This window comes from Haemorhous mexicanus, chromosome 6 (assembly GCF_027477595.1).
Source record: "Haemorhous mexicanus isolate bHaeMex1 chromosome 6, bHaeMex1.pri, whole genome shotgun sequence".
Classification (NCBI taxonomy): Eukaryota; Metazoa; Chordata; class Aves; order Passeriformes; family Fringillidae; genus Haemorhous; species Haemorhous mexicanus.
Window position 1 is genome coordinate 49800085 of NC_082346.1, and position 16593 is coordinate 49816677.

Sequence of the window (16593 nt, forward strand, 5' to 3'; positions counted from 1 at the left end):
CCCCCCGGTAGCGAGCGGAGCAGCGCCCGGTACCGCCCGCTCCTGCCTTGTGCCCACCAGCCCCTTACACCTCCAGGCCCGCTCACAAACCTGCAGTAACTGCTTAACCACTGCTCCAAACAAGTCTACAGAGGAAACCCAGAAAGAAACTGAAGTTCAGTAGCTGTCAAGCACACATACGGATTCCACACCATACACAACAACAGCAACATAAATGATTTTTGCATAGTTTATTCTATAGTTCTTCCTCTCCTTTCCAGAGTAGGGAAGAAAATTTACTCAATGCTTATGGACTAATGGAATTCTTGAACACATATTAGTCATGTAATTAAATCAACTTCAAAAACTAACACCAGAAATTAAACTAGCACTGCTGAATTGCAGATGTCCTTTATGGTAGTATCCTCTCAGAGTAAAAACCATATTCCTGTTCTTTCAATATGTGAGGGAAGATGATGAATCAAACAAAAATGTCTTCCTTTTCATCATCAGCTTTTATCTCCATGTTACTTCTTCACCAGGCTTCAAATCCCTGTGTAGAAAAAAAAAATCAAACAAGAGGGAAGAGACTAAAATTAGTATCTTTCTTTTTAGAATAATTATTAATAAATGTAAGAACTTATTTGTGTTATTTTATATTCAACAATAGCTTCATTTTGATATTTATGTAAAAATTTAACTTTCCTTGCAATTGCTGTCAATTAAAAATCTTTCTATACTGATAAACTTCCTCCTATCTTTCAAAAGCTTCAATGGATCGAGTCTTCTGAATTTCCATTCATTTAAATGGAAGCACAGAACAGCTGACTTCTAAGGAGTTAACAGACTTTTAATTGGATCCAAAAGGAAAAATTCTACTTCTTTTAAATATAATAATTCATTACTTTAGTGGAAAGAGAAATGTGAAAGAAGAAGGGATTTTTCCAAGACGCTGACATAACAGTCCAACTTCACTAACAAATCCATTAAGAAAATGCTAATGAACCAGTGGGGTAGATTATGTCAAAAGCTTTCTTTCTTACTCAAAATTAATTTAGGCGAGGCCAGAGTTGGAAAAAAAAAAATCCACTGGCACACAAACTGAGAGCACTCCTACTATCAGTTTATGCAATATGACTTTTTTCCCCTCTTCTTTTCTTAACTGATGATCTAATACAGAATTAGAACTGACACAGATGAGTCAATGTCTGAAGTTCCCTGATGCAAATACTCCCTGAGAAGTCAGAGCCAGAAAACCCAAACTGATCAGTGCATATAATCACATCATTCAGTGAAGATACAGCAACATGTATGTTAATTTTCAAAAACTTGGTAATTATTTTGAAGTAACACACAATTATAAAAAGTATTTGGTTGAAAAGCGCTGTGATCATTTTAAATTTAAGAGAGAAAATAAAGATTCAAGCACTGTGTTTCTTGCTGAAGTTATAGAGTCAAAATAATGGTTTCCATATTTCATGACCAAGAACTTTACAGTCATTAACAGTAGTTAATGATCCTTTCCTTCATGAAGCTAGCTCCTAAAGATTCCATTTTCAGAAAGTATTACTGACCTAAAACACTTCATAAATGCTTGATATTTTTAGGCCTTTCTTCCCTTTTTTTGGTTACGCTAATAATTAAAAAAGAACTGAGAAGCACTTTGAAAAATAACTATATAAGTATATAAGAGACATCATAAAGCAGACCTTTTATATAATAAGCTCTTGTTTCTGAAGGCAGACAATCTTTCATCATTCCATCTGTCCAAATAGCATCCAACCACAAATCCTAAGGGAACAAGGATGTGAACCCAGTGCTCACGCACAGCTTGGGCGAAATTCACCATGACTGCTGGAAAGAAAAGTGTAACAGGTAAGAGGTACTCATAAATCTGCACTTGGAAACTGTTGCATGTTTGGCACCTTTACTCTCACTCATTAGGATTCTACAATGACATAATACACATGAGGGCTATCCAATACTTCCTAGGAGACACATACTGTTCTCAAACCCATACCTGGGTTTCTTAGAAATAATACTAACTATTGACCCTGGGAAAAAGGATTTCATCCTAAAACAGGAGAGAAATAGAACACCTCTTTAATTTACTCATTAAAGCAACTCTACAGAAGTTTGCTGCTCTGTAAAATATTAGGAACACTTTTATGATCTAAACTCCTGTAGAAGGACACTTTATTATCTGTGTCAAGTCTCAAAGACAAGTTGTATATTTAGTGGAGAGCTGACAGATAAGAAAGGACATTTCCGAAATAAGGAAGAACATTTTTAAAATCACAGAATGACAGAATTATTACAGCTGGAATGGACCTCCGGAGATCATCCAGTCAAACCTCTCTGCCAAGGCAGGATCAACTGCAGCAGATGACAGAGGACCTCTCAGGGCAGCTGTTCCAGAGCTCTGTCACCCTCAAAGTATATAAGTTTTTCCTTGTCTTGAGGCAGAACTTCTTGTGTTTTAGTTTACGGCCATTGCTCCTTGTCCCGCTGCTGGGCACCAGAGAAAAGAGTCTGGCACCCGCCTTTGAGATATTTACAGGCATTAATGACATCCCCTCGCAGCCTTCTCTTCTCCAGACTAAAGAGGCCCAGCAAACCTTTCCAACCCAACCAAAGCGTTCCAGACTAGGGAATTACACGCGATGCCAGCGAAGTCTGTCACACACAGCCGCGGGCTCGGAGCCCCGGCCGGGCCCCGAGTGCGAACACCGCCGCCGTTCCCGCCGCGGCCGCTGTGGGGCGGCCCCGCACGCACCCCTGCGGGACCCCCGGCCCAGGCCCGGCCGCTGACTCGCGACACAGCCCCACCACCTCCCGGCTGAGCCGCCCCGGCCTGCCCGGGATCCCGACCGCCCCTCCAGCAGCAATAGCGCCATAAAGCCCCACGGCTGAAGGGCGCTCCCGCCCGCCGCCGTGTCCCGGCCGAAGGGGTAGCGGTCAGGGCGAGGCGCTGCCAGGGAAGTCCGACAGCGCTTCCGCCCCCAAGGCCACTGCCGCTGCCGCTCCCGCCCCCCGCCCCCCGCACGATCCCGCCATTACCGCTGCTCGCACCGGGACCCGCAGCGGCCGCGCCAAGGGCACCGGGAACGGGCGGGCCGGGCGAGACCACGGCCTGCGCAGGGGCGGGGGAGGACCGTCCTCCCCCTGGCGGGCTCGCGGTGGTGCCGCCCGCTACCCTTCCGCCGGCTGCCCCTCCTCCGCGCCGTCCGCAAGATGGCGGCGAGCGCGGCGCGGGCTGGGGGTGGTTGAGGGCGGCAGGTATCGGCTCTTTCACATCATCCTCCTCTTCCCCTTGGTCTTCTCATCTCGGACTGGAGTGGGCGTAGGGCTCGCCCCCGTGACCCCGTCCCGGCCGGCGAGAGGCCAGGCCCGGGCGCGGGCCCGGGCGCCGGGCCCGGTGGGGCGCTGGAGCCCCGGAGCCCCCGCGCGGCGCCCCCGGCCCGCCCCGCGCTGTGTCCCTGCTCGGGCAGGCCCTGGCTTTGAGGGGTCGCGTCTCCTGATGTGCCGTCTCTGGGTGCCCCTATTCAGCTCCGTGGAGCTGCTGTTAACTGCGCTGCTCCTAGGGATCCTTTTTTTAATTATTCTTAATGCATATTTTAGAAAATTAACCCCACCTCTTTCTAATAAGACCTGCAAGAGTAGAATGTTAATATCGGAGACTTAATTGGTATCGAGCAGCTGTATTGAACAGTATTAACACCGTTAGCCTGCATATTTTCAGGAATATGTGAAGCTAGATCTAAGTAAATGGAATTTTTCTTTGTGTCAGTCAAAGAAACATTTTGTCCCCCATTCAGATTAGTTCTTTTGGAGATTAAACACTTGGAGAGGAAAATGACATCGATTATCAAGTTGACTACGCTCTCGGGGGTGCAGGAGGAATCTGCCCTCTGCTATCTTTTGCAAGTAGATGAGTTTCGTTTTCTTTTGGACTGTGGCTGGGATGAAAACTTTTCAATGGATATTATTGATTCTCTGAGGAAGTAAGTAGTTCAGTTCATACACGTATTTTTAAAATAGGGCTTGGTTTGTCTTGAAAGTGTTCAAAATTCCATGTCGTGGTATAATGTATGGTGCTGCTAAATGAAAATTTGTTCTTTTGTTTTGTTTTGTGTATATTTTACATGAAGGGAATCACACTCCTGAAGCATTTCCCTCAAAAATTTGGGATTTTTTTCTTGTCAGTCCAGTGAGTTGTGTCTCTTAACTGTAATTCTCAAACTGTTCAGTTTTTGTTTTGGCTTGGATGTTTTATTTGTTTTTTATTGTCATAAACGTGACACAGTTTAGGGGAGACTGACCTTAACTCTCAACTAATTTAGAATAGTTACCTAAGTTTTAAATAGGAGAGAAACCCTTTCGGCATGTAAGCTGAATACAAAGCAGTTCAACTCTTGGCTTTTGTTTCAAGTTGAAAAGACTGTCAGGAAAACACCTTCTGTCAGGACACCAGCCCTGCAAAGGGAAAAAACCCCCCCCAAACCAAAATTCATCTAGACTTCAATATTGAACTTCTTCAGGTGTACAGCTAAGAGCTGTGCTGATTGCCAAGTTAGGACTGAAACAGGGACATTTGTGAAAGAAACTGAGCTTTGGATACTAGTTTTGTAGCATTGACACACTTGCAGTGTTTAAAATCTTTTAAGTGAGGATTGTTAGGTACTGAGGATAATTTATAAAATTTTGCAAGTGTCTTATCTAACAAGTGATTAAATAAAATTCCCTTTATCATTACAGCCATTGAGAAGAATGTGTGTGTCCCACTTTCTATGCAAGGGAACAAAAAGTTGTCAGGCCATCTAGTATTTTCATTTGTTACATGTGTTTTATGCCCTCAAGTTTTTCAGCTATGATATGTAGAAAGATTTTAATCTGAGTTCTAATTTTATGCAACACTTTACAAGGGAATACAAATGTTTTTAAGAGTAATAAAATCCCCCAAACTGATGTGCTACTTTTCTTAAATGATATGTTTGATCTTATCTATATTTAAAGAAATATATTTGATTTATCTTTATCAGTTTGAGGATTGTTGTGTCTTTGGTCCTGTTACTTGGTCACTCTCATCAGAAGAAAAGTTGTAGTCTGTTGTGGGGTGTATAGGCAATTTGTAGCACATCTGTACTAATAATGTTCTTGGTCCCTCAGTCAATTTACTTTCTGGTGTCCACTTACATACTAAGGTCTTTCTCATCAGGAGTTTGATGTGAAACTTACATCTTCAGATCTTAAAGTAATGCTTTCTGAAATCACTTGTGTTTTTAAGTACTTGAACATTAGGAAACACCTGTAAGCTTTAATTACAATTTTTAAAACTGTCCCAATTCTTGAAGGGTTTAAGTTTCATTGTCTGTCATTCAGACTGTTTATGTATTCTCAAAACAGCACTAGCAGGAGACGTACAAAACCATACAGAACTCCTTTCAATGGCTTTTGTTGGCCCTCTTTTTATAGGCATGTACACCAGGTTGATGCTGTTCTTCTTTCCCACCCTGACCCTCTACACCTTGGTGCACTTCCATATGCAGTTGGAAAAATGGGATTGAATTGTGCCATTTATGCAACTATTCCTGTATATAAAATGGGACAGATGTTTATGTATGATCTCTACCAGGTATGTTTAAGTTGATACTTTCATACACAACAACTTTGATGGTGGAGTGTTTGAATGCTCTGTACCTCTTTGTTTGTTTTAGTCCCGCCATAATACTGAAGATTTCACACTCTTTACATTGGATGATGTAGATGCAGCCTTTGATAAGATACAACAGCTGAAGTTTTCTCAGATTGTGAACTTAAAAGGTAAAGTTGTCACCAAAACCTCAAGAAATTACTTTTAGTGAAAGGCAACAGAGCAGTTAAGAGTTAAAGTAACTTTTTAAAAGGGACTGAGTTCTGAAATGCTGTGTTTTGCAGTGCTGAATTCATTAGCCTCATGTCAGTCTGTATCAATTGCAATTGTATCCAGAAATGGATAGAATTTTCACTTAATGCAGAGGGGGTCATGCCAAAGAACGTTTAGATGTTTGTTTCTCTTTTGTGTTTTCTTGGACTTCTCTTGGAATTTACTGATGTCTATTAAAAGTATTTACTTACCTGTAGCAGCAGATACCTCAGAACTCTCCGTAAGCAGTAGCGCAAGGGAAAGCTTTGTAGAGTAGGTTGCAGAGATGAAGTTACAGCATGTGCAGGATTTAATGGGGAGATCCTCAGTGTCTCAGGTCATACTCAGTGTAGCATGTTGCTGGGACCTGTGACAAGCAGCAGCTTTCCACTTGTGTTGAATGTAAAGATCAGAATAAAGTAAAAACTCTCTTCTTGAACAGAGACACATACAGGCTGAGCACCAGCAGTTTGTCTCTGAAGTGCAGTATTTTACAGGTTCATGAATAGTGCTGCCAAAAGACTTGACTTCTTATTTGGAAAACAGGAGGAGGATGTTGTCCTTGAAAGGCTGCTGGCCCCTTTTCGAGATAGTTGTAGCAAGGCTATGTCTGCCCTGGCAATTTTTACATCTAAAGAGCAGTTTTATCATACAACTTTTTTAAAACAAGCAACTTTCTTTTATATTTATTGAAGGTGATTTGAAAAGACTCGATGGAGGCTTTTAAGAAGATAATATATGCTTAATTATTACTGTGCATTTAATGCAGCAGAGTCAGTGAGTAATGGTTGTGGGTAGTCTCATTTTAATCTGACGAACATACAGGCTGGTATCAATGACAGGGAGCAACAGTGCATTTGAAAAATGCATCAGGCGCTGAAAAGTTCTGTTATCCCTGACTGCAGCACATGAACACCTTTTCTGCTATGGTTTAACTTGTGTGTTTGTCATTCTGGAAAGCTTCCAGATTGTGTAATTTATATAAGTTTTCCTAAGTACCTCAAAAGTGAATGCTATAGTAAACATTTAGTGTTGCCGCAGAGAGGATCCTGGCTTTCACAATTGTGCTTGCTTTCTTGTGATATGTTTTTTATATAATTTACTGTTGTTTATGGCCATAGTTACAGCAGTTCTGATTATCAGTGGGAGGTGGAGGGAAGAAATGATCTTTGCTGTAGTTTCTTTATTCTGGAGGAAATATAAAAGTGAATTGCAAAATATTTTGACATTACTGCTTAGAAGGAAGGACAGATATTACTGCTTTTTCATACTTCATTTGACTTTTTTTCTCAGTAGGAATTTGGGTATTCAGTTGTTTAAAGTTACTATGTTTTGTCAGAGTAATGGATTTTAATATGTGCAATCTACCTAAAATACTGAAAACCTTTGTAGGTAAAGGACATGGTTTGTCAATCACACCATTGCCAGCTGGTCACATGATAGGAGGCACAATTTGGAAGATTGTCAAGGATGGGGAGGAAGAAATTGTTTATGCCGTTGATTTCAACCACAAGAGGGAGATGTAAGTTCAACATAGTAATGTGTAGTTCTTAGCTGTGTTAGGTGTGTCTCATTTAGCGGGTGATAAAGAGGTGTGGAAGCAGAAGTGCATTTCCAGTTCTAATAAGACCACTAATTTCATTTGCATCCAGATTAATCAGTTTGAAGCAAGCATTAGCTCTGTGTTTGTTTGTTCCATTCATTTTTATTTTTTTGTAAATTTGAAGCAGGAAGCATTCAGCAGCTGAGTAGTTTGGTTTCTGTACATGCAAATATCTGGAACCTAGCTGTCTTATTTTTTTCTCGTAAAATAGAAATGCAAAAAAGTGAGATTTTTCCTTTTTTCCACAGCCATCTGAATGGATGTTCCTTGGAAATGTTGAGCAGGCCTTCATTGCTTATTACAGATTCATTTAATGCTACTTACGTACAACCCAGGAGGAAGCAAAGGGATGAACAGCTGCTGAGTATGTATTGTTTGGGCTTCAAAAATATCAGTAATGTGATTTATTAGCCACTATAAATTATTTTTCTATGAGAAATTCATTGGCATTTAAACTTAAGAACCCTTATTAAAATGTAGCAAGTTTTGAATTACTATTTTCTGATGATACTGATCCTGTGAGTTAAATGTTTTCCTAACAACAATGAAGTGTATTTGAAAGTTATGTATTTTACCCAGTGTATCCTTAAATCTCTTCAGGGATTTTTAAATTACGTTCCTCAGCACTTTCTTTTTTAAACTCCATTTTCTGTTGGTTTTTATTTAAAAAAAAACCAAAAACAAGCAAACAAAATAAAGAAATACCAAGGCAGAGAGATTTTCAGAGCTACTGAGAAAACTCCAGCTCCCTTTAATTTTGGTGAAAGTGTGGATTTTGAAATTTCATTTGTTTCTGTGGTCAGTATACTTTTGAATATGATTGCTAGTGTGATATAACAAAAAAAAAATCCAAGCCACAGCACAAACTTTGGTTCAAAGTATAAGTAGGTTTTTGTTTTGTTTTTGATTCTTCCTAGCTAATGTTTTGGAGACATTACGAGGTGATGGAAATGTATTAATAGCCGTGGATACAGCAGGCAGAGTTCTGGAACTTGCTCAGCTTCTTGATCAGATCTGGAGAACAAAAGATGCAGGATTGGGGGTCTACTCTCTTGCACTTTTGAATAATGTCAGCTACAATGTAGTGGAGTTCTCTAAGTCACAGGTTTGTTTTGATTTTAAAATCCAATTATGAAGAGTAAAGGAACATTTATGCAAAAGCTTTTCTTTTTAATGGTAAAAAATGGAAAAATACTGGGGAAAAGTCCTTATTCTGTAGTGCATATTTGTGTCTCAGCTCTTTTGATCAAGTAACACAGTGTCCAATTGTGCCAGTGGGCACATTTGTTGATACTGATTTCTGTCTTTACGATAAGAGTTGTTAGTATAGTTTATAGTTGTTAAAAAAGAGAACTTAAAGTACTTGTTTCAGTGTTGGTTATGCTCAACATTATTTCTACACCAGCTGAGAAATACTGAAGTAATCATGGGCATATTGCATCCTGTACTTCATATGAAGCTTGTATTGTTGAACAACTTGTATTTGTGTAGATAACTTCCTCTAATATGTATTTTAGGTTGAATGGATGAGTGACAAGTTGATGAGGTGCTTTGAAGACAAGAGAAACAACCCTTTTCAATTCCGCCATCTCTCCTTATGTCACAGTCTGTCTGATCTGGCTCGAGTGCCTAGTCCTAAAGTTGTTCTTGCCAGTCAGCCTGACTTGGAGTGTGGGTTTTCTAGAGATCTTTTCATTCAGTGGTGCCAGGATTCCAAAAACTCTATCATTTTAACTTATCGCACTACACCTGGAACATTAGCCCGATTCCTGATAGACAATCCTTCTGAAAAAGTTATAGATATTGAGGTAAGAGTTGTCTCTATAGCTCCAGGTTCTTATTGTGGGCCATCTGGGGTCATGTGGGAAAAACTGAACATGGTTTCCCTTTTGATCTTCTGGAAATGGTTCCAGTGGTGGAGAGAAACCTGAAATCAGTATGTTGCATATTTATCAGATTGTGGATAAATTTACATAAAAATTGGTCTCCTACTGAGAACTGCAAAATGCTTTTTCATGGCATGGCAAAATTAATAGAGCTGAGCATGAAGTTCCTTTTAAATATTTATTCTTAGACAACTTGTTCCTTTGTGTTTCTGTTATAACAGAAAAAAGTCTGCTTGCAGCTGACATACAGATCACTACATATGATGGGTTAGTGTTGCTGGAAAATTCTCCTGGTTTGGATGAGAGGAGAATCAAGTCAAATTAGTATAATATATCCCAACAGGATTTGAAGGATAAGCAAATGCTAGAAATTAGGAGATAATTAATTGCTATTCATGCTTTCAAATTGTTTTCAATAATCTGTACACCTGTGTCTACTTCTTTCTGGTGCACATTGTTAATTTATGGAAGTCCCCTGTGATTGCAGTGATAATTTCAACACTGATGATGCAGCTTTGTTTTGGTTTAGGATTAGATTGAAATCATTGAATTATAGTATTAAATTATTACTAGAATTCAGTTTATTCAAAGTGAGCTGTACTCGGAAAACAAGAAACAAAATCTACCATTGTTTTGCCAGCTAGTATGACTTTGCTAGCTTCTTCTGGTTTTATGTTAGTGATAGAAAGACTAAAAAACCACTGCTCATCTAAGAGTATTTGCCTTCACTTGTTTTTGGAAAGCTTAATTGATTTTAATATTTTTAGAAATGCTTTCATTTAAAGTAGACTTAACAAATTGACACTATCATGATGTCAAGGTACCACATTTTTGCCATAGTCTTGTCTTGTATGTGACATACAATTTATACTTTCCCTTGGTGCCCAAGGGAATATTCTTGTCAGCAGCATATAGGAGAAGTATTAAAGTTGTGTCTGCTACTCACAATAACATTCATTTTAATTCCATCTGCAGTTGAGAAAACGTGTCAAGTTGGAAGGAAAAGAACTTGAAGAATACCTAGAAAAGGAAAAACTAAAGAAAGAGGCAGCTAAGAAGTTAGAGCAGTCTAAAGAGTAAGTATGTTGTTCATTCTACTGTTAAGATCAGAGGGGAGATTTCTTGGTGATTATTCTGCTCCTTCAGCTCTTTTCAGGCCTAAATGAGAATTAGAGTTTCAGTAGCCTTGTCTGAGGGCTCTGAGGAATCAGGAGTGGTTGTCTTTAATCTGTTGTCCCAATAGACCCAGTTTCATCTGCCAGTTAACTGTGAGCTCTTTCTCAGATACATAAACTGCCCTTGGCCTTGGTTAGTGTTATGTCAACTGGTATTTTCTAGTCAGTGTGTTTATGTAATATGAAACCTGAAGAAAAAAAAAAAAAAGTGCTAGGTGTTTTTGAAATGTCATTTCAGGGCAGATATTGATTCCAGTGATGAGAGTGATGCTGAAGAGGATATTGATCAGCCAACTTTACATAAGACCAAGCATGATTTGATGATGAAAGGTGAAGGTAGCCGGAAAGGAAGCTTCTTCAAACAGGCAAAAAAATCTTATCCAATGTTTCCAGCTCCTGAAGAAAGAATTAAATGGGATGAATATGGTGAAATTATCAAGTATGTGGTGGTAATGTATACTCACATAGTAATTATGAAATAATCAAAAACTAGAAGGAATGAAATTCACCATTCTGTCTCTTTTGCAGCATTGATATTTGTTCTTCAAACTGCTAAGTCTTAGAGAAAGCTTACGATAAGGATTGAAGCTGCAGAGTGCTGGTCCTTGACCTGTGTTCACACCTCTTAGGATGTATTTTCACTCTAGGCTTTTTTTAAAATCTTTTGAGATAGAAGATTTTAAGTTATTTTAACCTGACTTTCTTCTGCTTTAAATATCACTTAATGTTAAATTTGTGAGGTGAGAAAACACTATTCATCCTAAAAACATTCAGTGATATTTGTCAGCTTTGCATAAGGAATACTTGCTAGAAACTCTCAGTTTGCTAGTATTTCCCAAGTTACTCAAGTTCTTTTTTAAGACAGGAAGGTCCTATTTTCCAAATCAGCTCTGTTCAAGTACGGAAATATTTGACAGGTGTAGTAAAGTTGCTGGCAATAGCAGTTACAAAAAAATATTAGTAGTAATAATCAGCACTGCTTGTTTTTATATTAGATAGTGCTTTGGTTTTACTCTAAAAAGCAAAATACCTTTCATTCTTTAGACCTGAGGATTTTCTAGTTCCAGAGCTTCAAGCAACAGAAGAAGAAAAAAGCAAATTAGAGTCTGGTTTGACAAATGGAGAGGAGCCTATGGATCAGGATTTATCAGATGTTCCTACCAAATGTATTTCTGCAACAGAATCCATGGAAATTAAGTGAGTGACTTTGTTCTTCTCAATTCTACTAGAACAGTGGCATGGGTACAGTGCTAATTGGGTAAAAGGCTAGCTTGGATTTAAGAAAGTGGGAAAGGACTAATTTTTGTTTATTTTTTTCCCCAAGCTAAGTTGTATTTTACTAGTCTTTCTGGGAGTGCAGAACAGTCTTATGGTTCCCCACTCTTAAAAAATTTGTTTTGTTTCCTGTCTTATGGGAGAGATGGAAGAAATGATACAGTAGCATGTTAACATAGATGCTTAAGTATGTTTTGTTAAAAGGATAACATATTCAAATATGCTTATTTCACGGATAACTTATTTTTTTGATAACTATGTAAGTGAATTTTGTGAATGTATAGTGTTAAATACACACATGATAATATTTGACAACTGTATTTTGCAGATCCATAATATACCTTGTGCTGACTGCTTTTGTTGATGTACAATAATTAAAAAATATCTTAATGAGGTATTTTGGAACACTCAAAGGTTTAATCTTTTAAACTAAAACATATTATTCTCGGGTTTTTAATTCAAACTAGAGCCAGAGTTACATACATTGACTATGAAGGACGTTCAGACGGGGACTCAATTAAAAAAATTATTAACCAAATGAAACCAAGACAACTGGTGATTGTCCATGGACCACCTGAGGCCAGTCAGGACCTTGCAGAATGTTGCAGAGCTTTTGGTGGAAAAGATATTAAAGTTTACATGCCCAAACTTCATGAAACTGTAGATGCTACAAGTGAAACTCACATTTACCAGGTAAGGTTCTGGAGTTTTTTAGGTGTGTAACTACTGTGGACTATAGTAGAGCTGTATGACCAGAATGTAATTTGTCCTCTGTTCTTTGGGAGAGGAGTGGTGATACCACTGTGAGTTCAATTAGTTTTGTGTGATCGAGGCATTAGTTGTGTTTTTCTGTGTTTAGATAAGCATTCTTCTGAGCCTTATTATTCATAAGCATTTGCAAGCTTGAATGTGATATCAGTGGGTTTTTTACCTGAAGTGCAAAAGGCAATTTTGCACATTCGTGTCCATAGGGGCATCAGTTTGCTTTATTGAAGTACTAACAAATTTATTATATTTAGAATATTGTTCTATACTAGCTGCAATTCAGGATTCTCTTTGGAATCTCAAATGGAGCCTTAAAGAGCTAGAATAAAAAAATGCTTTATACTTAAATAGTACCTAAGAGTGAGCATGTAAAATTAGGAGCAAGTTAATGCTAAAAACAAATAAGATACCCATATCCCCCAAAAAACTTAATGTGATGATTCTTGGAAAGTAAGGTTATGATTATGTATTGCTGTGTGTTAGCCATGAAAATTAAATGCAATATATTAAGTTCTAAATAAGAAATCTGGAATAGCCTGTGTGAATTATGTGAAAATTGCAGTAGTTCTTTATTCCTTTGTTCTTTTAAAGTTAATAGAAAAACATTGGTAGAATTGTTGAAAGAGGTACTTCTGTTTCTTTCCAGAGAAAAATCTGTTATCTTCTAGAAAGTAGAAAATTCCAGTTATTAAAAAATCATCGAGTTATGGGAGCCTTAAAAACAGCGTGTTTTCTGCATGTGGTTTGTTGGTTATTGGGATGTTTTTGTTTGTTTTTTAAGGCTATGAGGGTTGCTAGTGTGTAAGAAATGACCCAGGAGAAGTGCAGTGGCGATGTTGAATTTGAAAATAATAGATGTGAGTGAAGTGTCAGTGTCACAGTGTCATTTGAGTGGGTTGTGCTGTACATGGGTGGGTAGCTGATGGTTCTTTCACATGGTTGCATCCTTGATTGCACTGTGGGAATCATGGACCTTCTAATGTGGATAACAATCTCTGAGTGTAGAGCTTTATTTAAAGGATTAAAGTCCCAGAGTCTGCCAGAGGAATCAGGGTAAGGGCACTTCAAATTCTCATATTTCAACATTTTTTCTTACAACAAAATAATAATTTTTTTTTTGGAGGGTTGAAATTTTGAACTATTCATCAGTAACCTAAATGTATCTATAGAAACTTCCTCTGAATTTGCTAAGACCAACTGAGGAACAGCTTGGCTGCAAAAAAGGTTTCTGGTTTTTAAAAAGAAATTATTGCTCTTGCTGTAAGTTTAAGTCAAGTTTGCAGTTCAATAGGTTCTTTTTTAATTTTAGCCAAGATGAGAAAGATGTTGATCTCTGCTGCTTTTTAAGTTGTGATATGAGTATCACATATATTAAATTTTAAAGTATCTTGCCTTGGCGATAGCAGTTCCATCCTTTCTCTCCATAAGAGTGCATTAATCAAACCAACTGGGAAGATGGTGAAGAGAAACTTTCTGATCTTTACTGCTTGAAGTAAGAACTCTGTATTTTCCATGAAACTAATAGTACTTTTATTTTTGTGCAACCCAGGTCAGGTTGAAAGATTCTCTTGTCAGCTCTCTTCAGTTCTGTAAAGCCAAGGATGCCGAGTTGGCTTGGATAGATGGTGTTCTGGACATGAGGGTTTCAAAAGTGGATACTGGAGTTATTTTGGAGGAGGGAGAGTTGAGGGAAGATGAAGACTTAGAAATGCAAGTGGATGTGCCTTCTTCAGACTCAAGTGTGATTGCACAACAGAAGGCCATGAAAAGCCTCTTTGGTGATGATGACAAGGAGATGTGTGAGGAGAGCGAGATCATTCCTACTTTGGAACCTCTGCCACCTCATGAGGTACAGAAATGATGCTGCTCTGGATTTCTTTTATGAAGACCTCTGTATTCGTTTGTCTTTCTCTAGTGCTTAGAGGTTGATATTGTGATCTTACTCAAATGAAAGCCTAACTGAAACTGGGTTTTCATGTTTGGGTTTCTCTTTTTTAAACCTGGTGCTGTTCTTTGTTCAGCTTTTATGCTTTTGAGTGAGGATGATCTTTTGCATCCATTAACAGTGCCATATATTTATGAAATAAGATTTTAATTAGTATGTCTCATATCTGTAATTAGTACATGCAGATAGAGAAATCAGTTGGTTTTAGTCACTTCAGGATTTCATTACGTTTTGTTGATGCTATGAAAGATATTTCATCTACTTGAGATACAGATCTTTGACATTCATACATCTGCTTCTGTAGTAGTGATTTGATAGTTTATTAAATTTATCTTTTCTGTAAATTTACCATAGCTCTTAAAATACTTTGCATTTTAGGAGATAACTATTTTATCTTTCTGTTCAGTTATTCCAGTACCTTTTAATACTAGAGATGCTTTTTAAGATTCTCTGTTTCACAGTCCTAAATGTAGTCTGTTCTGGGAGCTAGAGAATTGTGGACATAACTCCCAAGTCTGTTCAGATTCATGGCTACCATCATAGAGCCCTGTACTGATCAGCAGTACAGCTCACTGCAGCTTGGTCCCTGGCATAACATGGCTTGGAAGAGGGATCTTCATCATAGCTTTGTATTTGTCTTCAATATGTGAGCAAAGAAAACCTTTTGCTTTTTGTGATGGGTAACTTCTAAGGCTTTTCTGTCCTGAAGACGTATTGTTGCAGGTGAACAGAAATTGAACCAGTTTAGAGTCCTGTAGCCTTGCCTGCATTGCTGCCAACGCAGTAATGAGATCTTTGGAAAAATGGAAGGTGTTAAATAGAAGCAGTAAAATTGTGTGTGTTGTTTTGAAGGTTCTTGGGCATCAGTCTGTGTTTATGAATGAGCCAAGACTGTCTGACTTCAAGCAGGTTCTCTTGCGGGAAGGTATACAAGCTGAATTTGTTGGAGGAGTGCTTGTGTGCAACAACCTGGTGGCTGTCCGCAGGGTAGGTGTTCTGTGTTTTAACCTCTTTGGAAAATAATATTATAAAATAATTTGTATTGTTTTAGTAATAAAAGAAGTCTCTCATTAATGTAAAGATAATAAATTGAAACATGTCTTTTGTTTCAGACTGAAACAGGGCGTATTGGATTGGAAGGCTGCCTCTGCCAGGACTTCTATAGGATAAGAGACCTTTTATATGAGCAATATGCTATTGTCTAAGAAAAGTGCTGCAAAGGTGTTTTCACTTGAACTTTTACAGACAATGGAGGTTTCTCCCAGTCCTGACTTTTTGTAGTTTTCTAATTTATACAGGGAAACCTAATTCATAAAGAACAGTTAGCTGCAATGAACATGTGAGTAACTGCTACTGTTGTTCATAAATCTGTTGGTACATTCCATGTAGTTGACTCTTAAACTGTTACAACTCAGCATCTCCCACATAACACATTATAAATGAGTTTATGACTGAATGCTTCTCAGGAGAGGTTCAATTTGTCAGGGCATGTTTTGGTTTCACAGATTTCCTGTCAAAGAGTACGAAACATGTAAATGTCATTCTTTTGTTCTAAAATAAGATTGGATAAAGAGCTCTGGTTTCTTTGGTTTTGTTTGTTTTTGTTTCTGTGTTGTTGTTTTTGATTTTGGTTGCTTGGGTTTTTTTTAGTAAGTTTGATTTGGGGAACAGTCTCAAGTGTCTCCCTCTTTTGTTTTTAAATTGAGGTTAGTTGAACTACATTATTAACACCCCACGTAAAGCTAGACTGCTTAAAGTTTCCCCAGTGTTAATCTGACTGCATCTTAATGCTGTATCTGTTCCATCTTACTGATTTTTTCTGAACCAGCATTTCATATTGTAATCTGCAGGATAAAAATATTACTTGGGCAATTACTCTAAGAAGATTGGATTATATTTTCAGGTAGTTTAAAATGCAGTAATTATGCTTCAGAGTAACTTCTGTGCAAATTTACGGAATTTGTAACTCCTAACTCCTGCAAAATTATGCCAATTATAAAACCTTTTCTAAGTTCTGATTTTCGTACTTTTCAAAGTCTAAAGCCTTTATCCATACATTG

General features: G+C 38.2%; 2 protein-coding genes across 5 annotated transcripts; one reads left to right on the top strand and one right to left on the bottom strand.

The window, feature by feature from the left end:
* Positions 1-215: 215 nt before the first annotated feature.
* On the bottom strand, positions 216-3165 carry NDUFB1 (NADH:ubiquinone oxidoreductase subunit B1). 4 transcript variants are annotated; one of them, XM_059850188.1, is made up of 3 exons: positions 3052-3165; positions 1689-1833; positions 216-532 (listed from the first exon to the last, which is right to left on the bottom strand). In XM_059850188.1, the coding sequence occupies exons 2-3, from the start codon at positions 1826-1828 to the stop codon at positions 496-498; spliced, it is 177 nt and encodes a 58-aa protein (XP_059706171.1). In that variant the 5' UTR covers positions 1829-1833; positions 3052-3165; the 3' UTR covers positions 216-495. The 4 variants fall into 4 exon arrangements, with proteins under 4 accessions (XP_059706171.1, XP_059706173.1, XP_059706170.1 ...); XM_059850190.1 differs by having other exon boundaries at positions 3040-3161; XM_059850187.1 differs by having other exon boundaries at positions 1689-1830; positions 3040-3158.
* Positions 3146-16106, top strand: CPSF2 (cleavage and polyadenylation specific factor 2). Its single transcript, XM_059850184.1, has 15 exons — positions 3146-3258; positions 3798-3983; positions 5455-5614; positions 5697-5802; positions 7277-7406; positions 7736-7851; positions 8405-8592; positions 9005-9295; positions 10349-10449; positions 10787-10987; positions 11593-11745; positions 12291-12516; positions 14138-14437; positions 15386-15520; positions 15646-16106. Exons 2-15 carry the CDS (start codon positions 3835-3837, stop codon positions 15736-15738), a joined length of 2349 nt encoding a protein of 782 aa, XP_059706167.1. The 5' UTR covers positions 3146-3258; positions 3798-3834; the 3' UTR covers positions 15739-16106.
* The last annotated feature ends 487 nt before the right edge of the window (positions 16107-16593 follow it).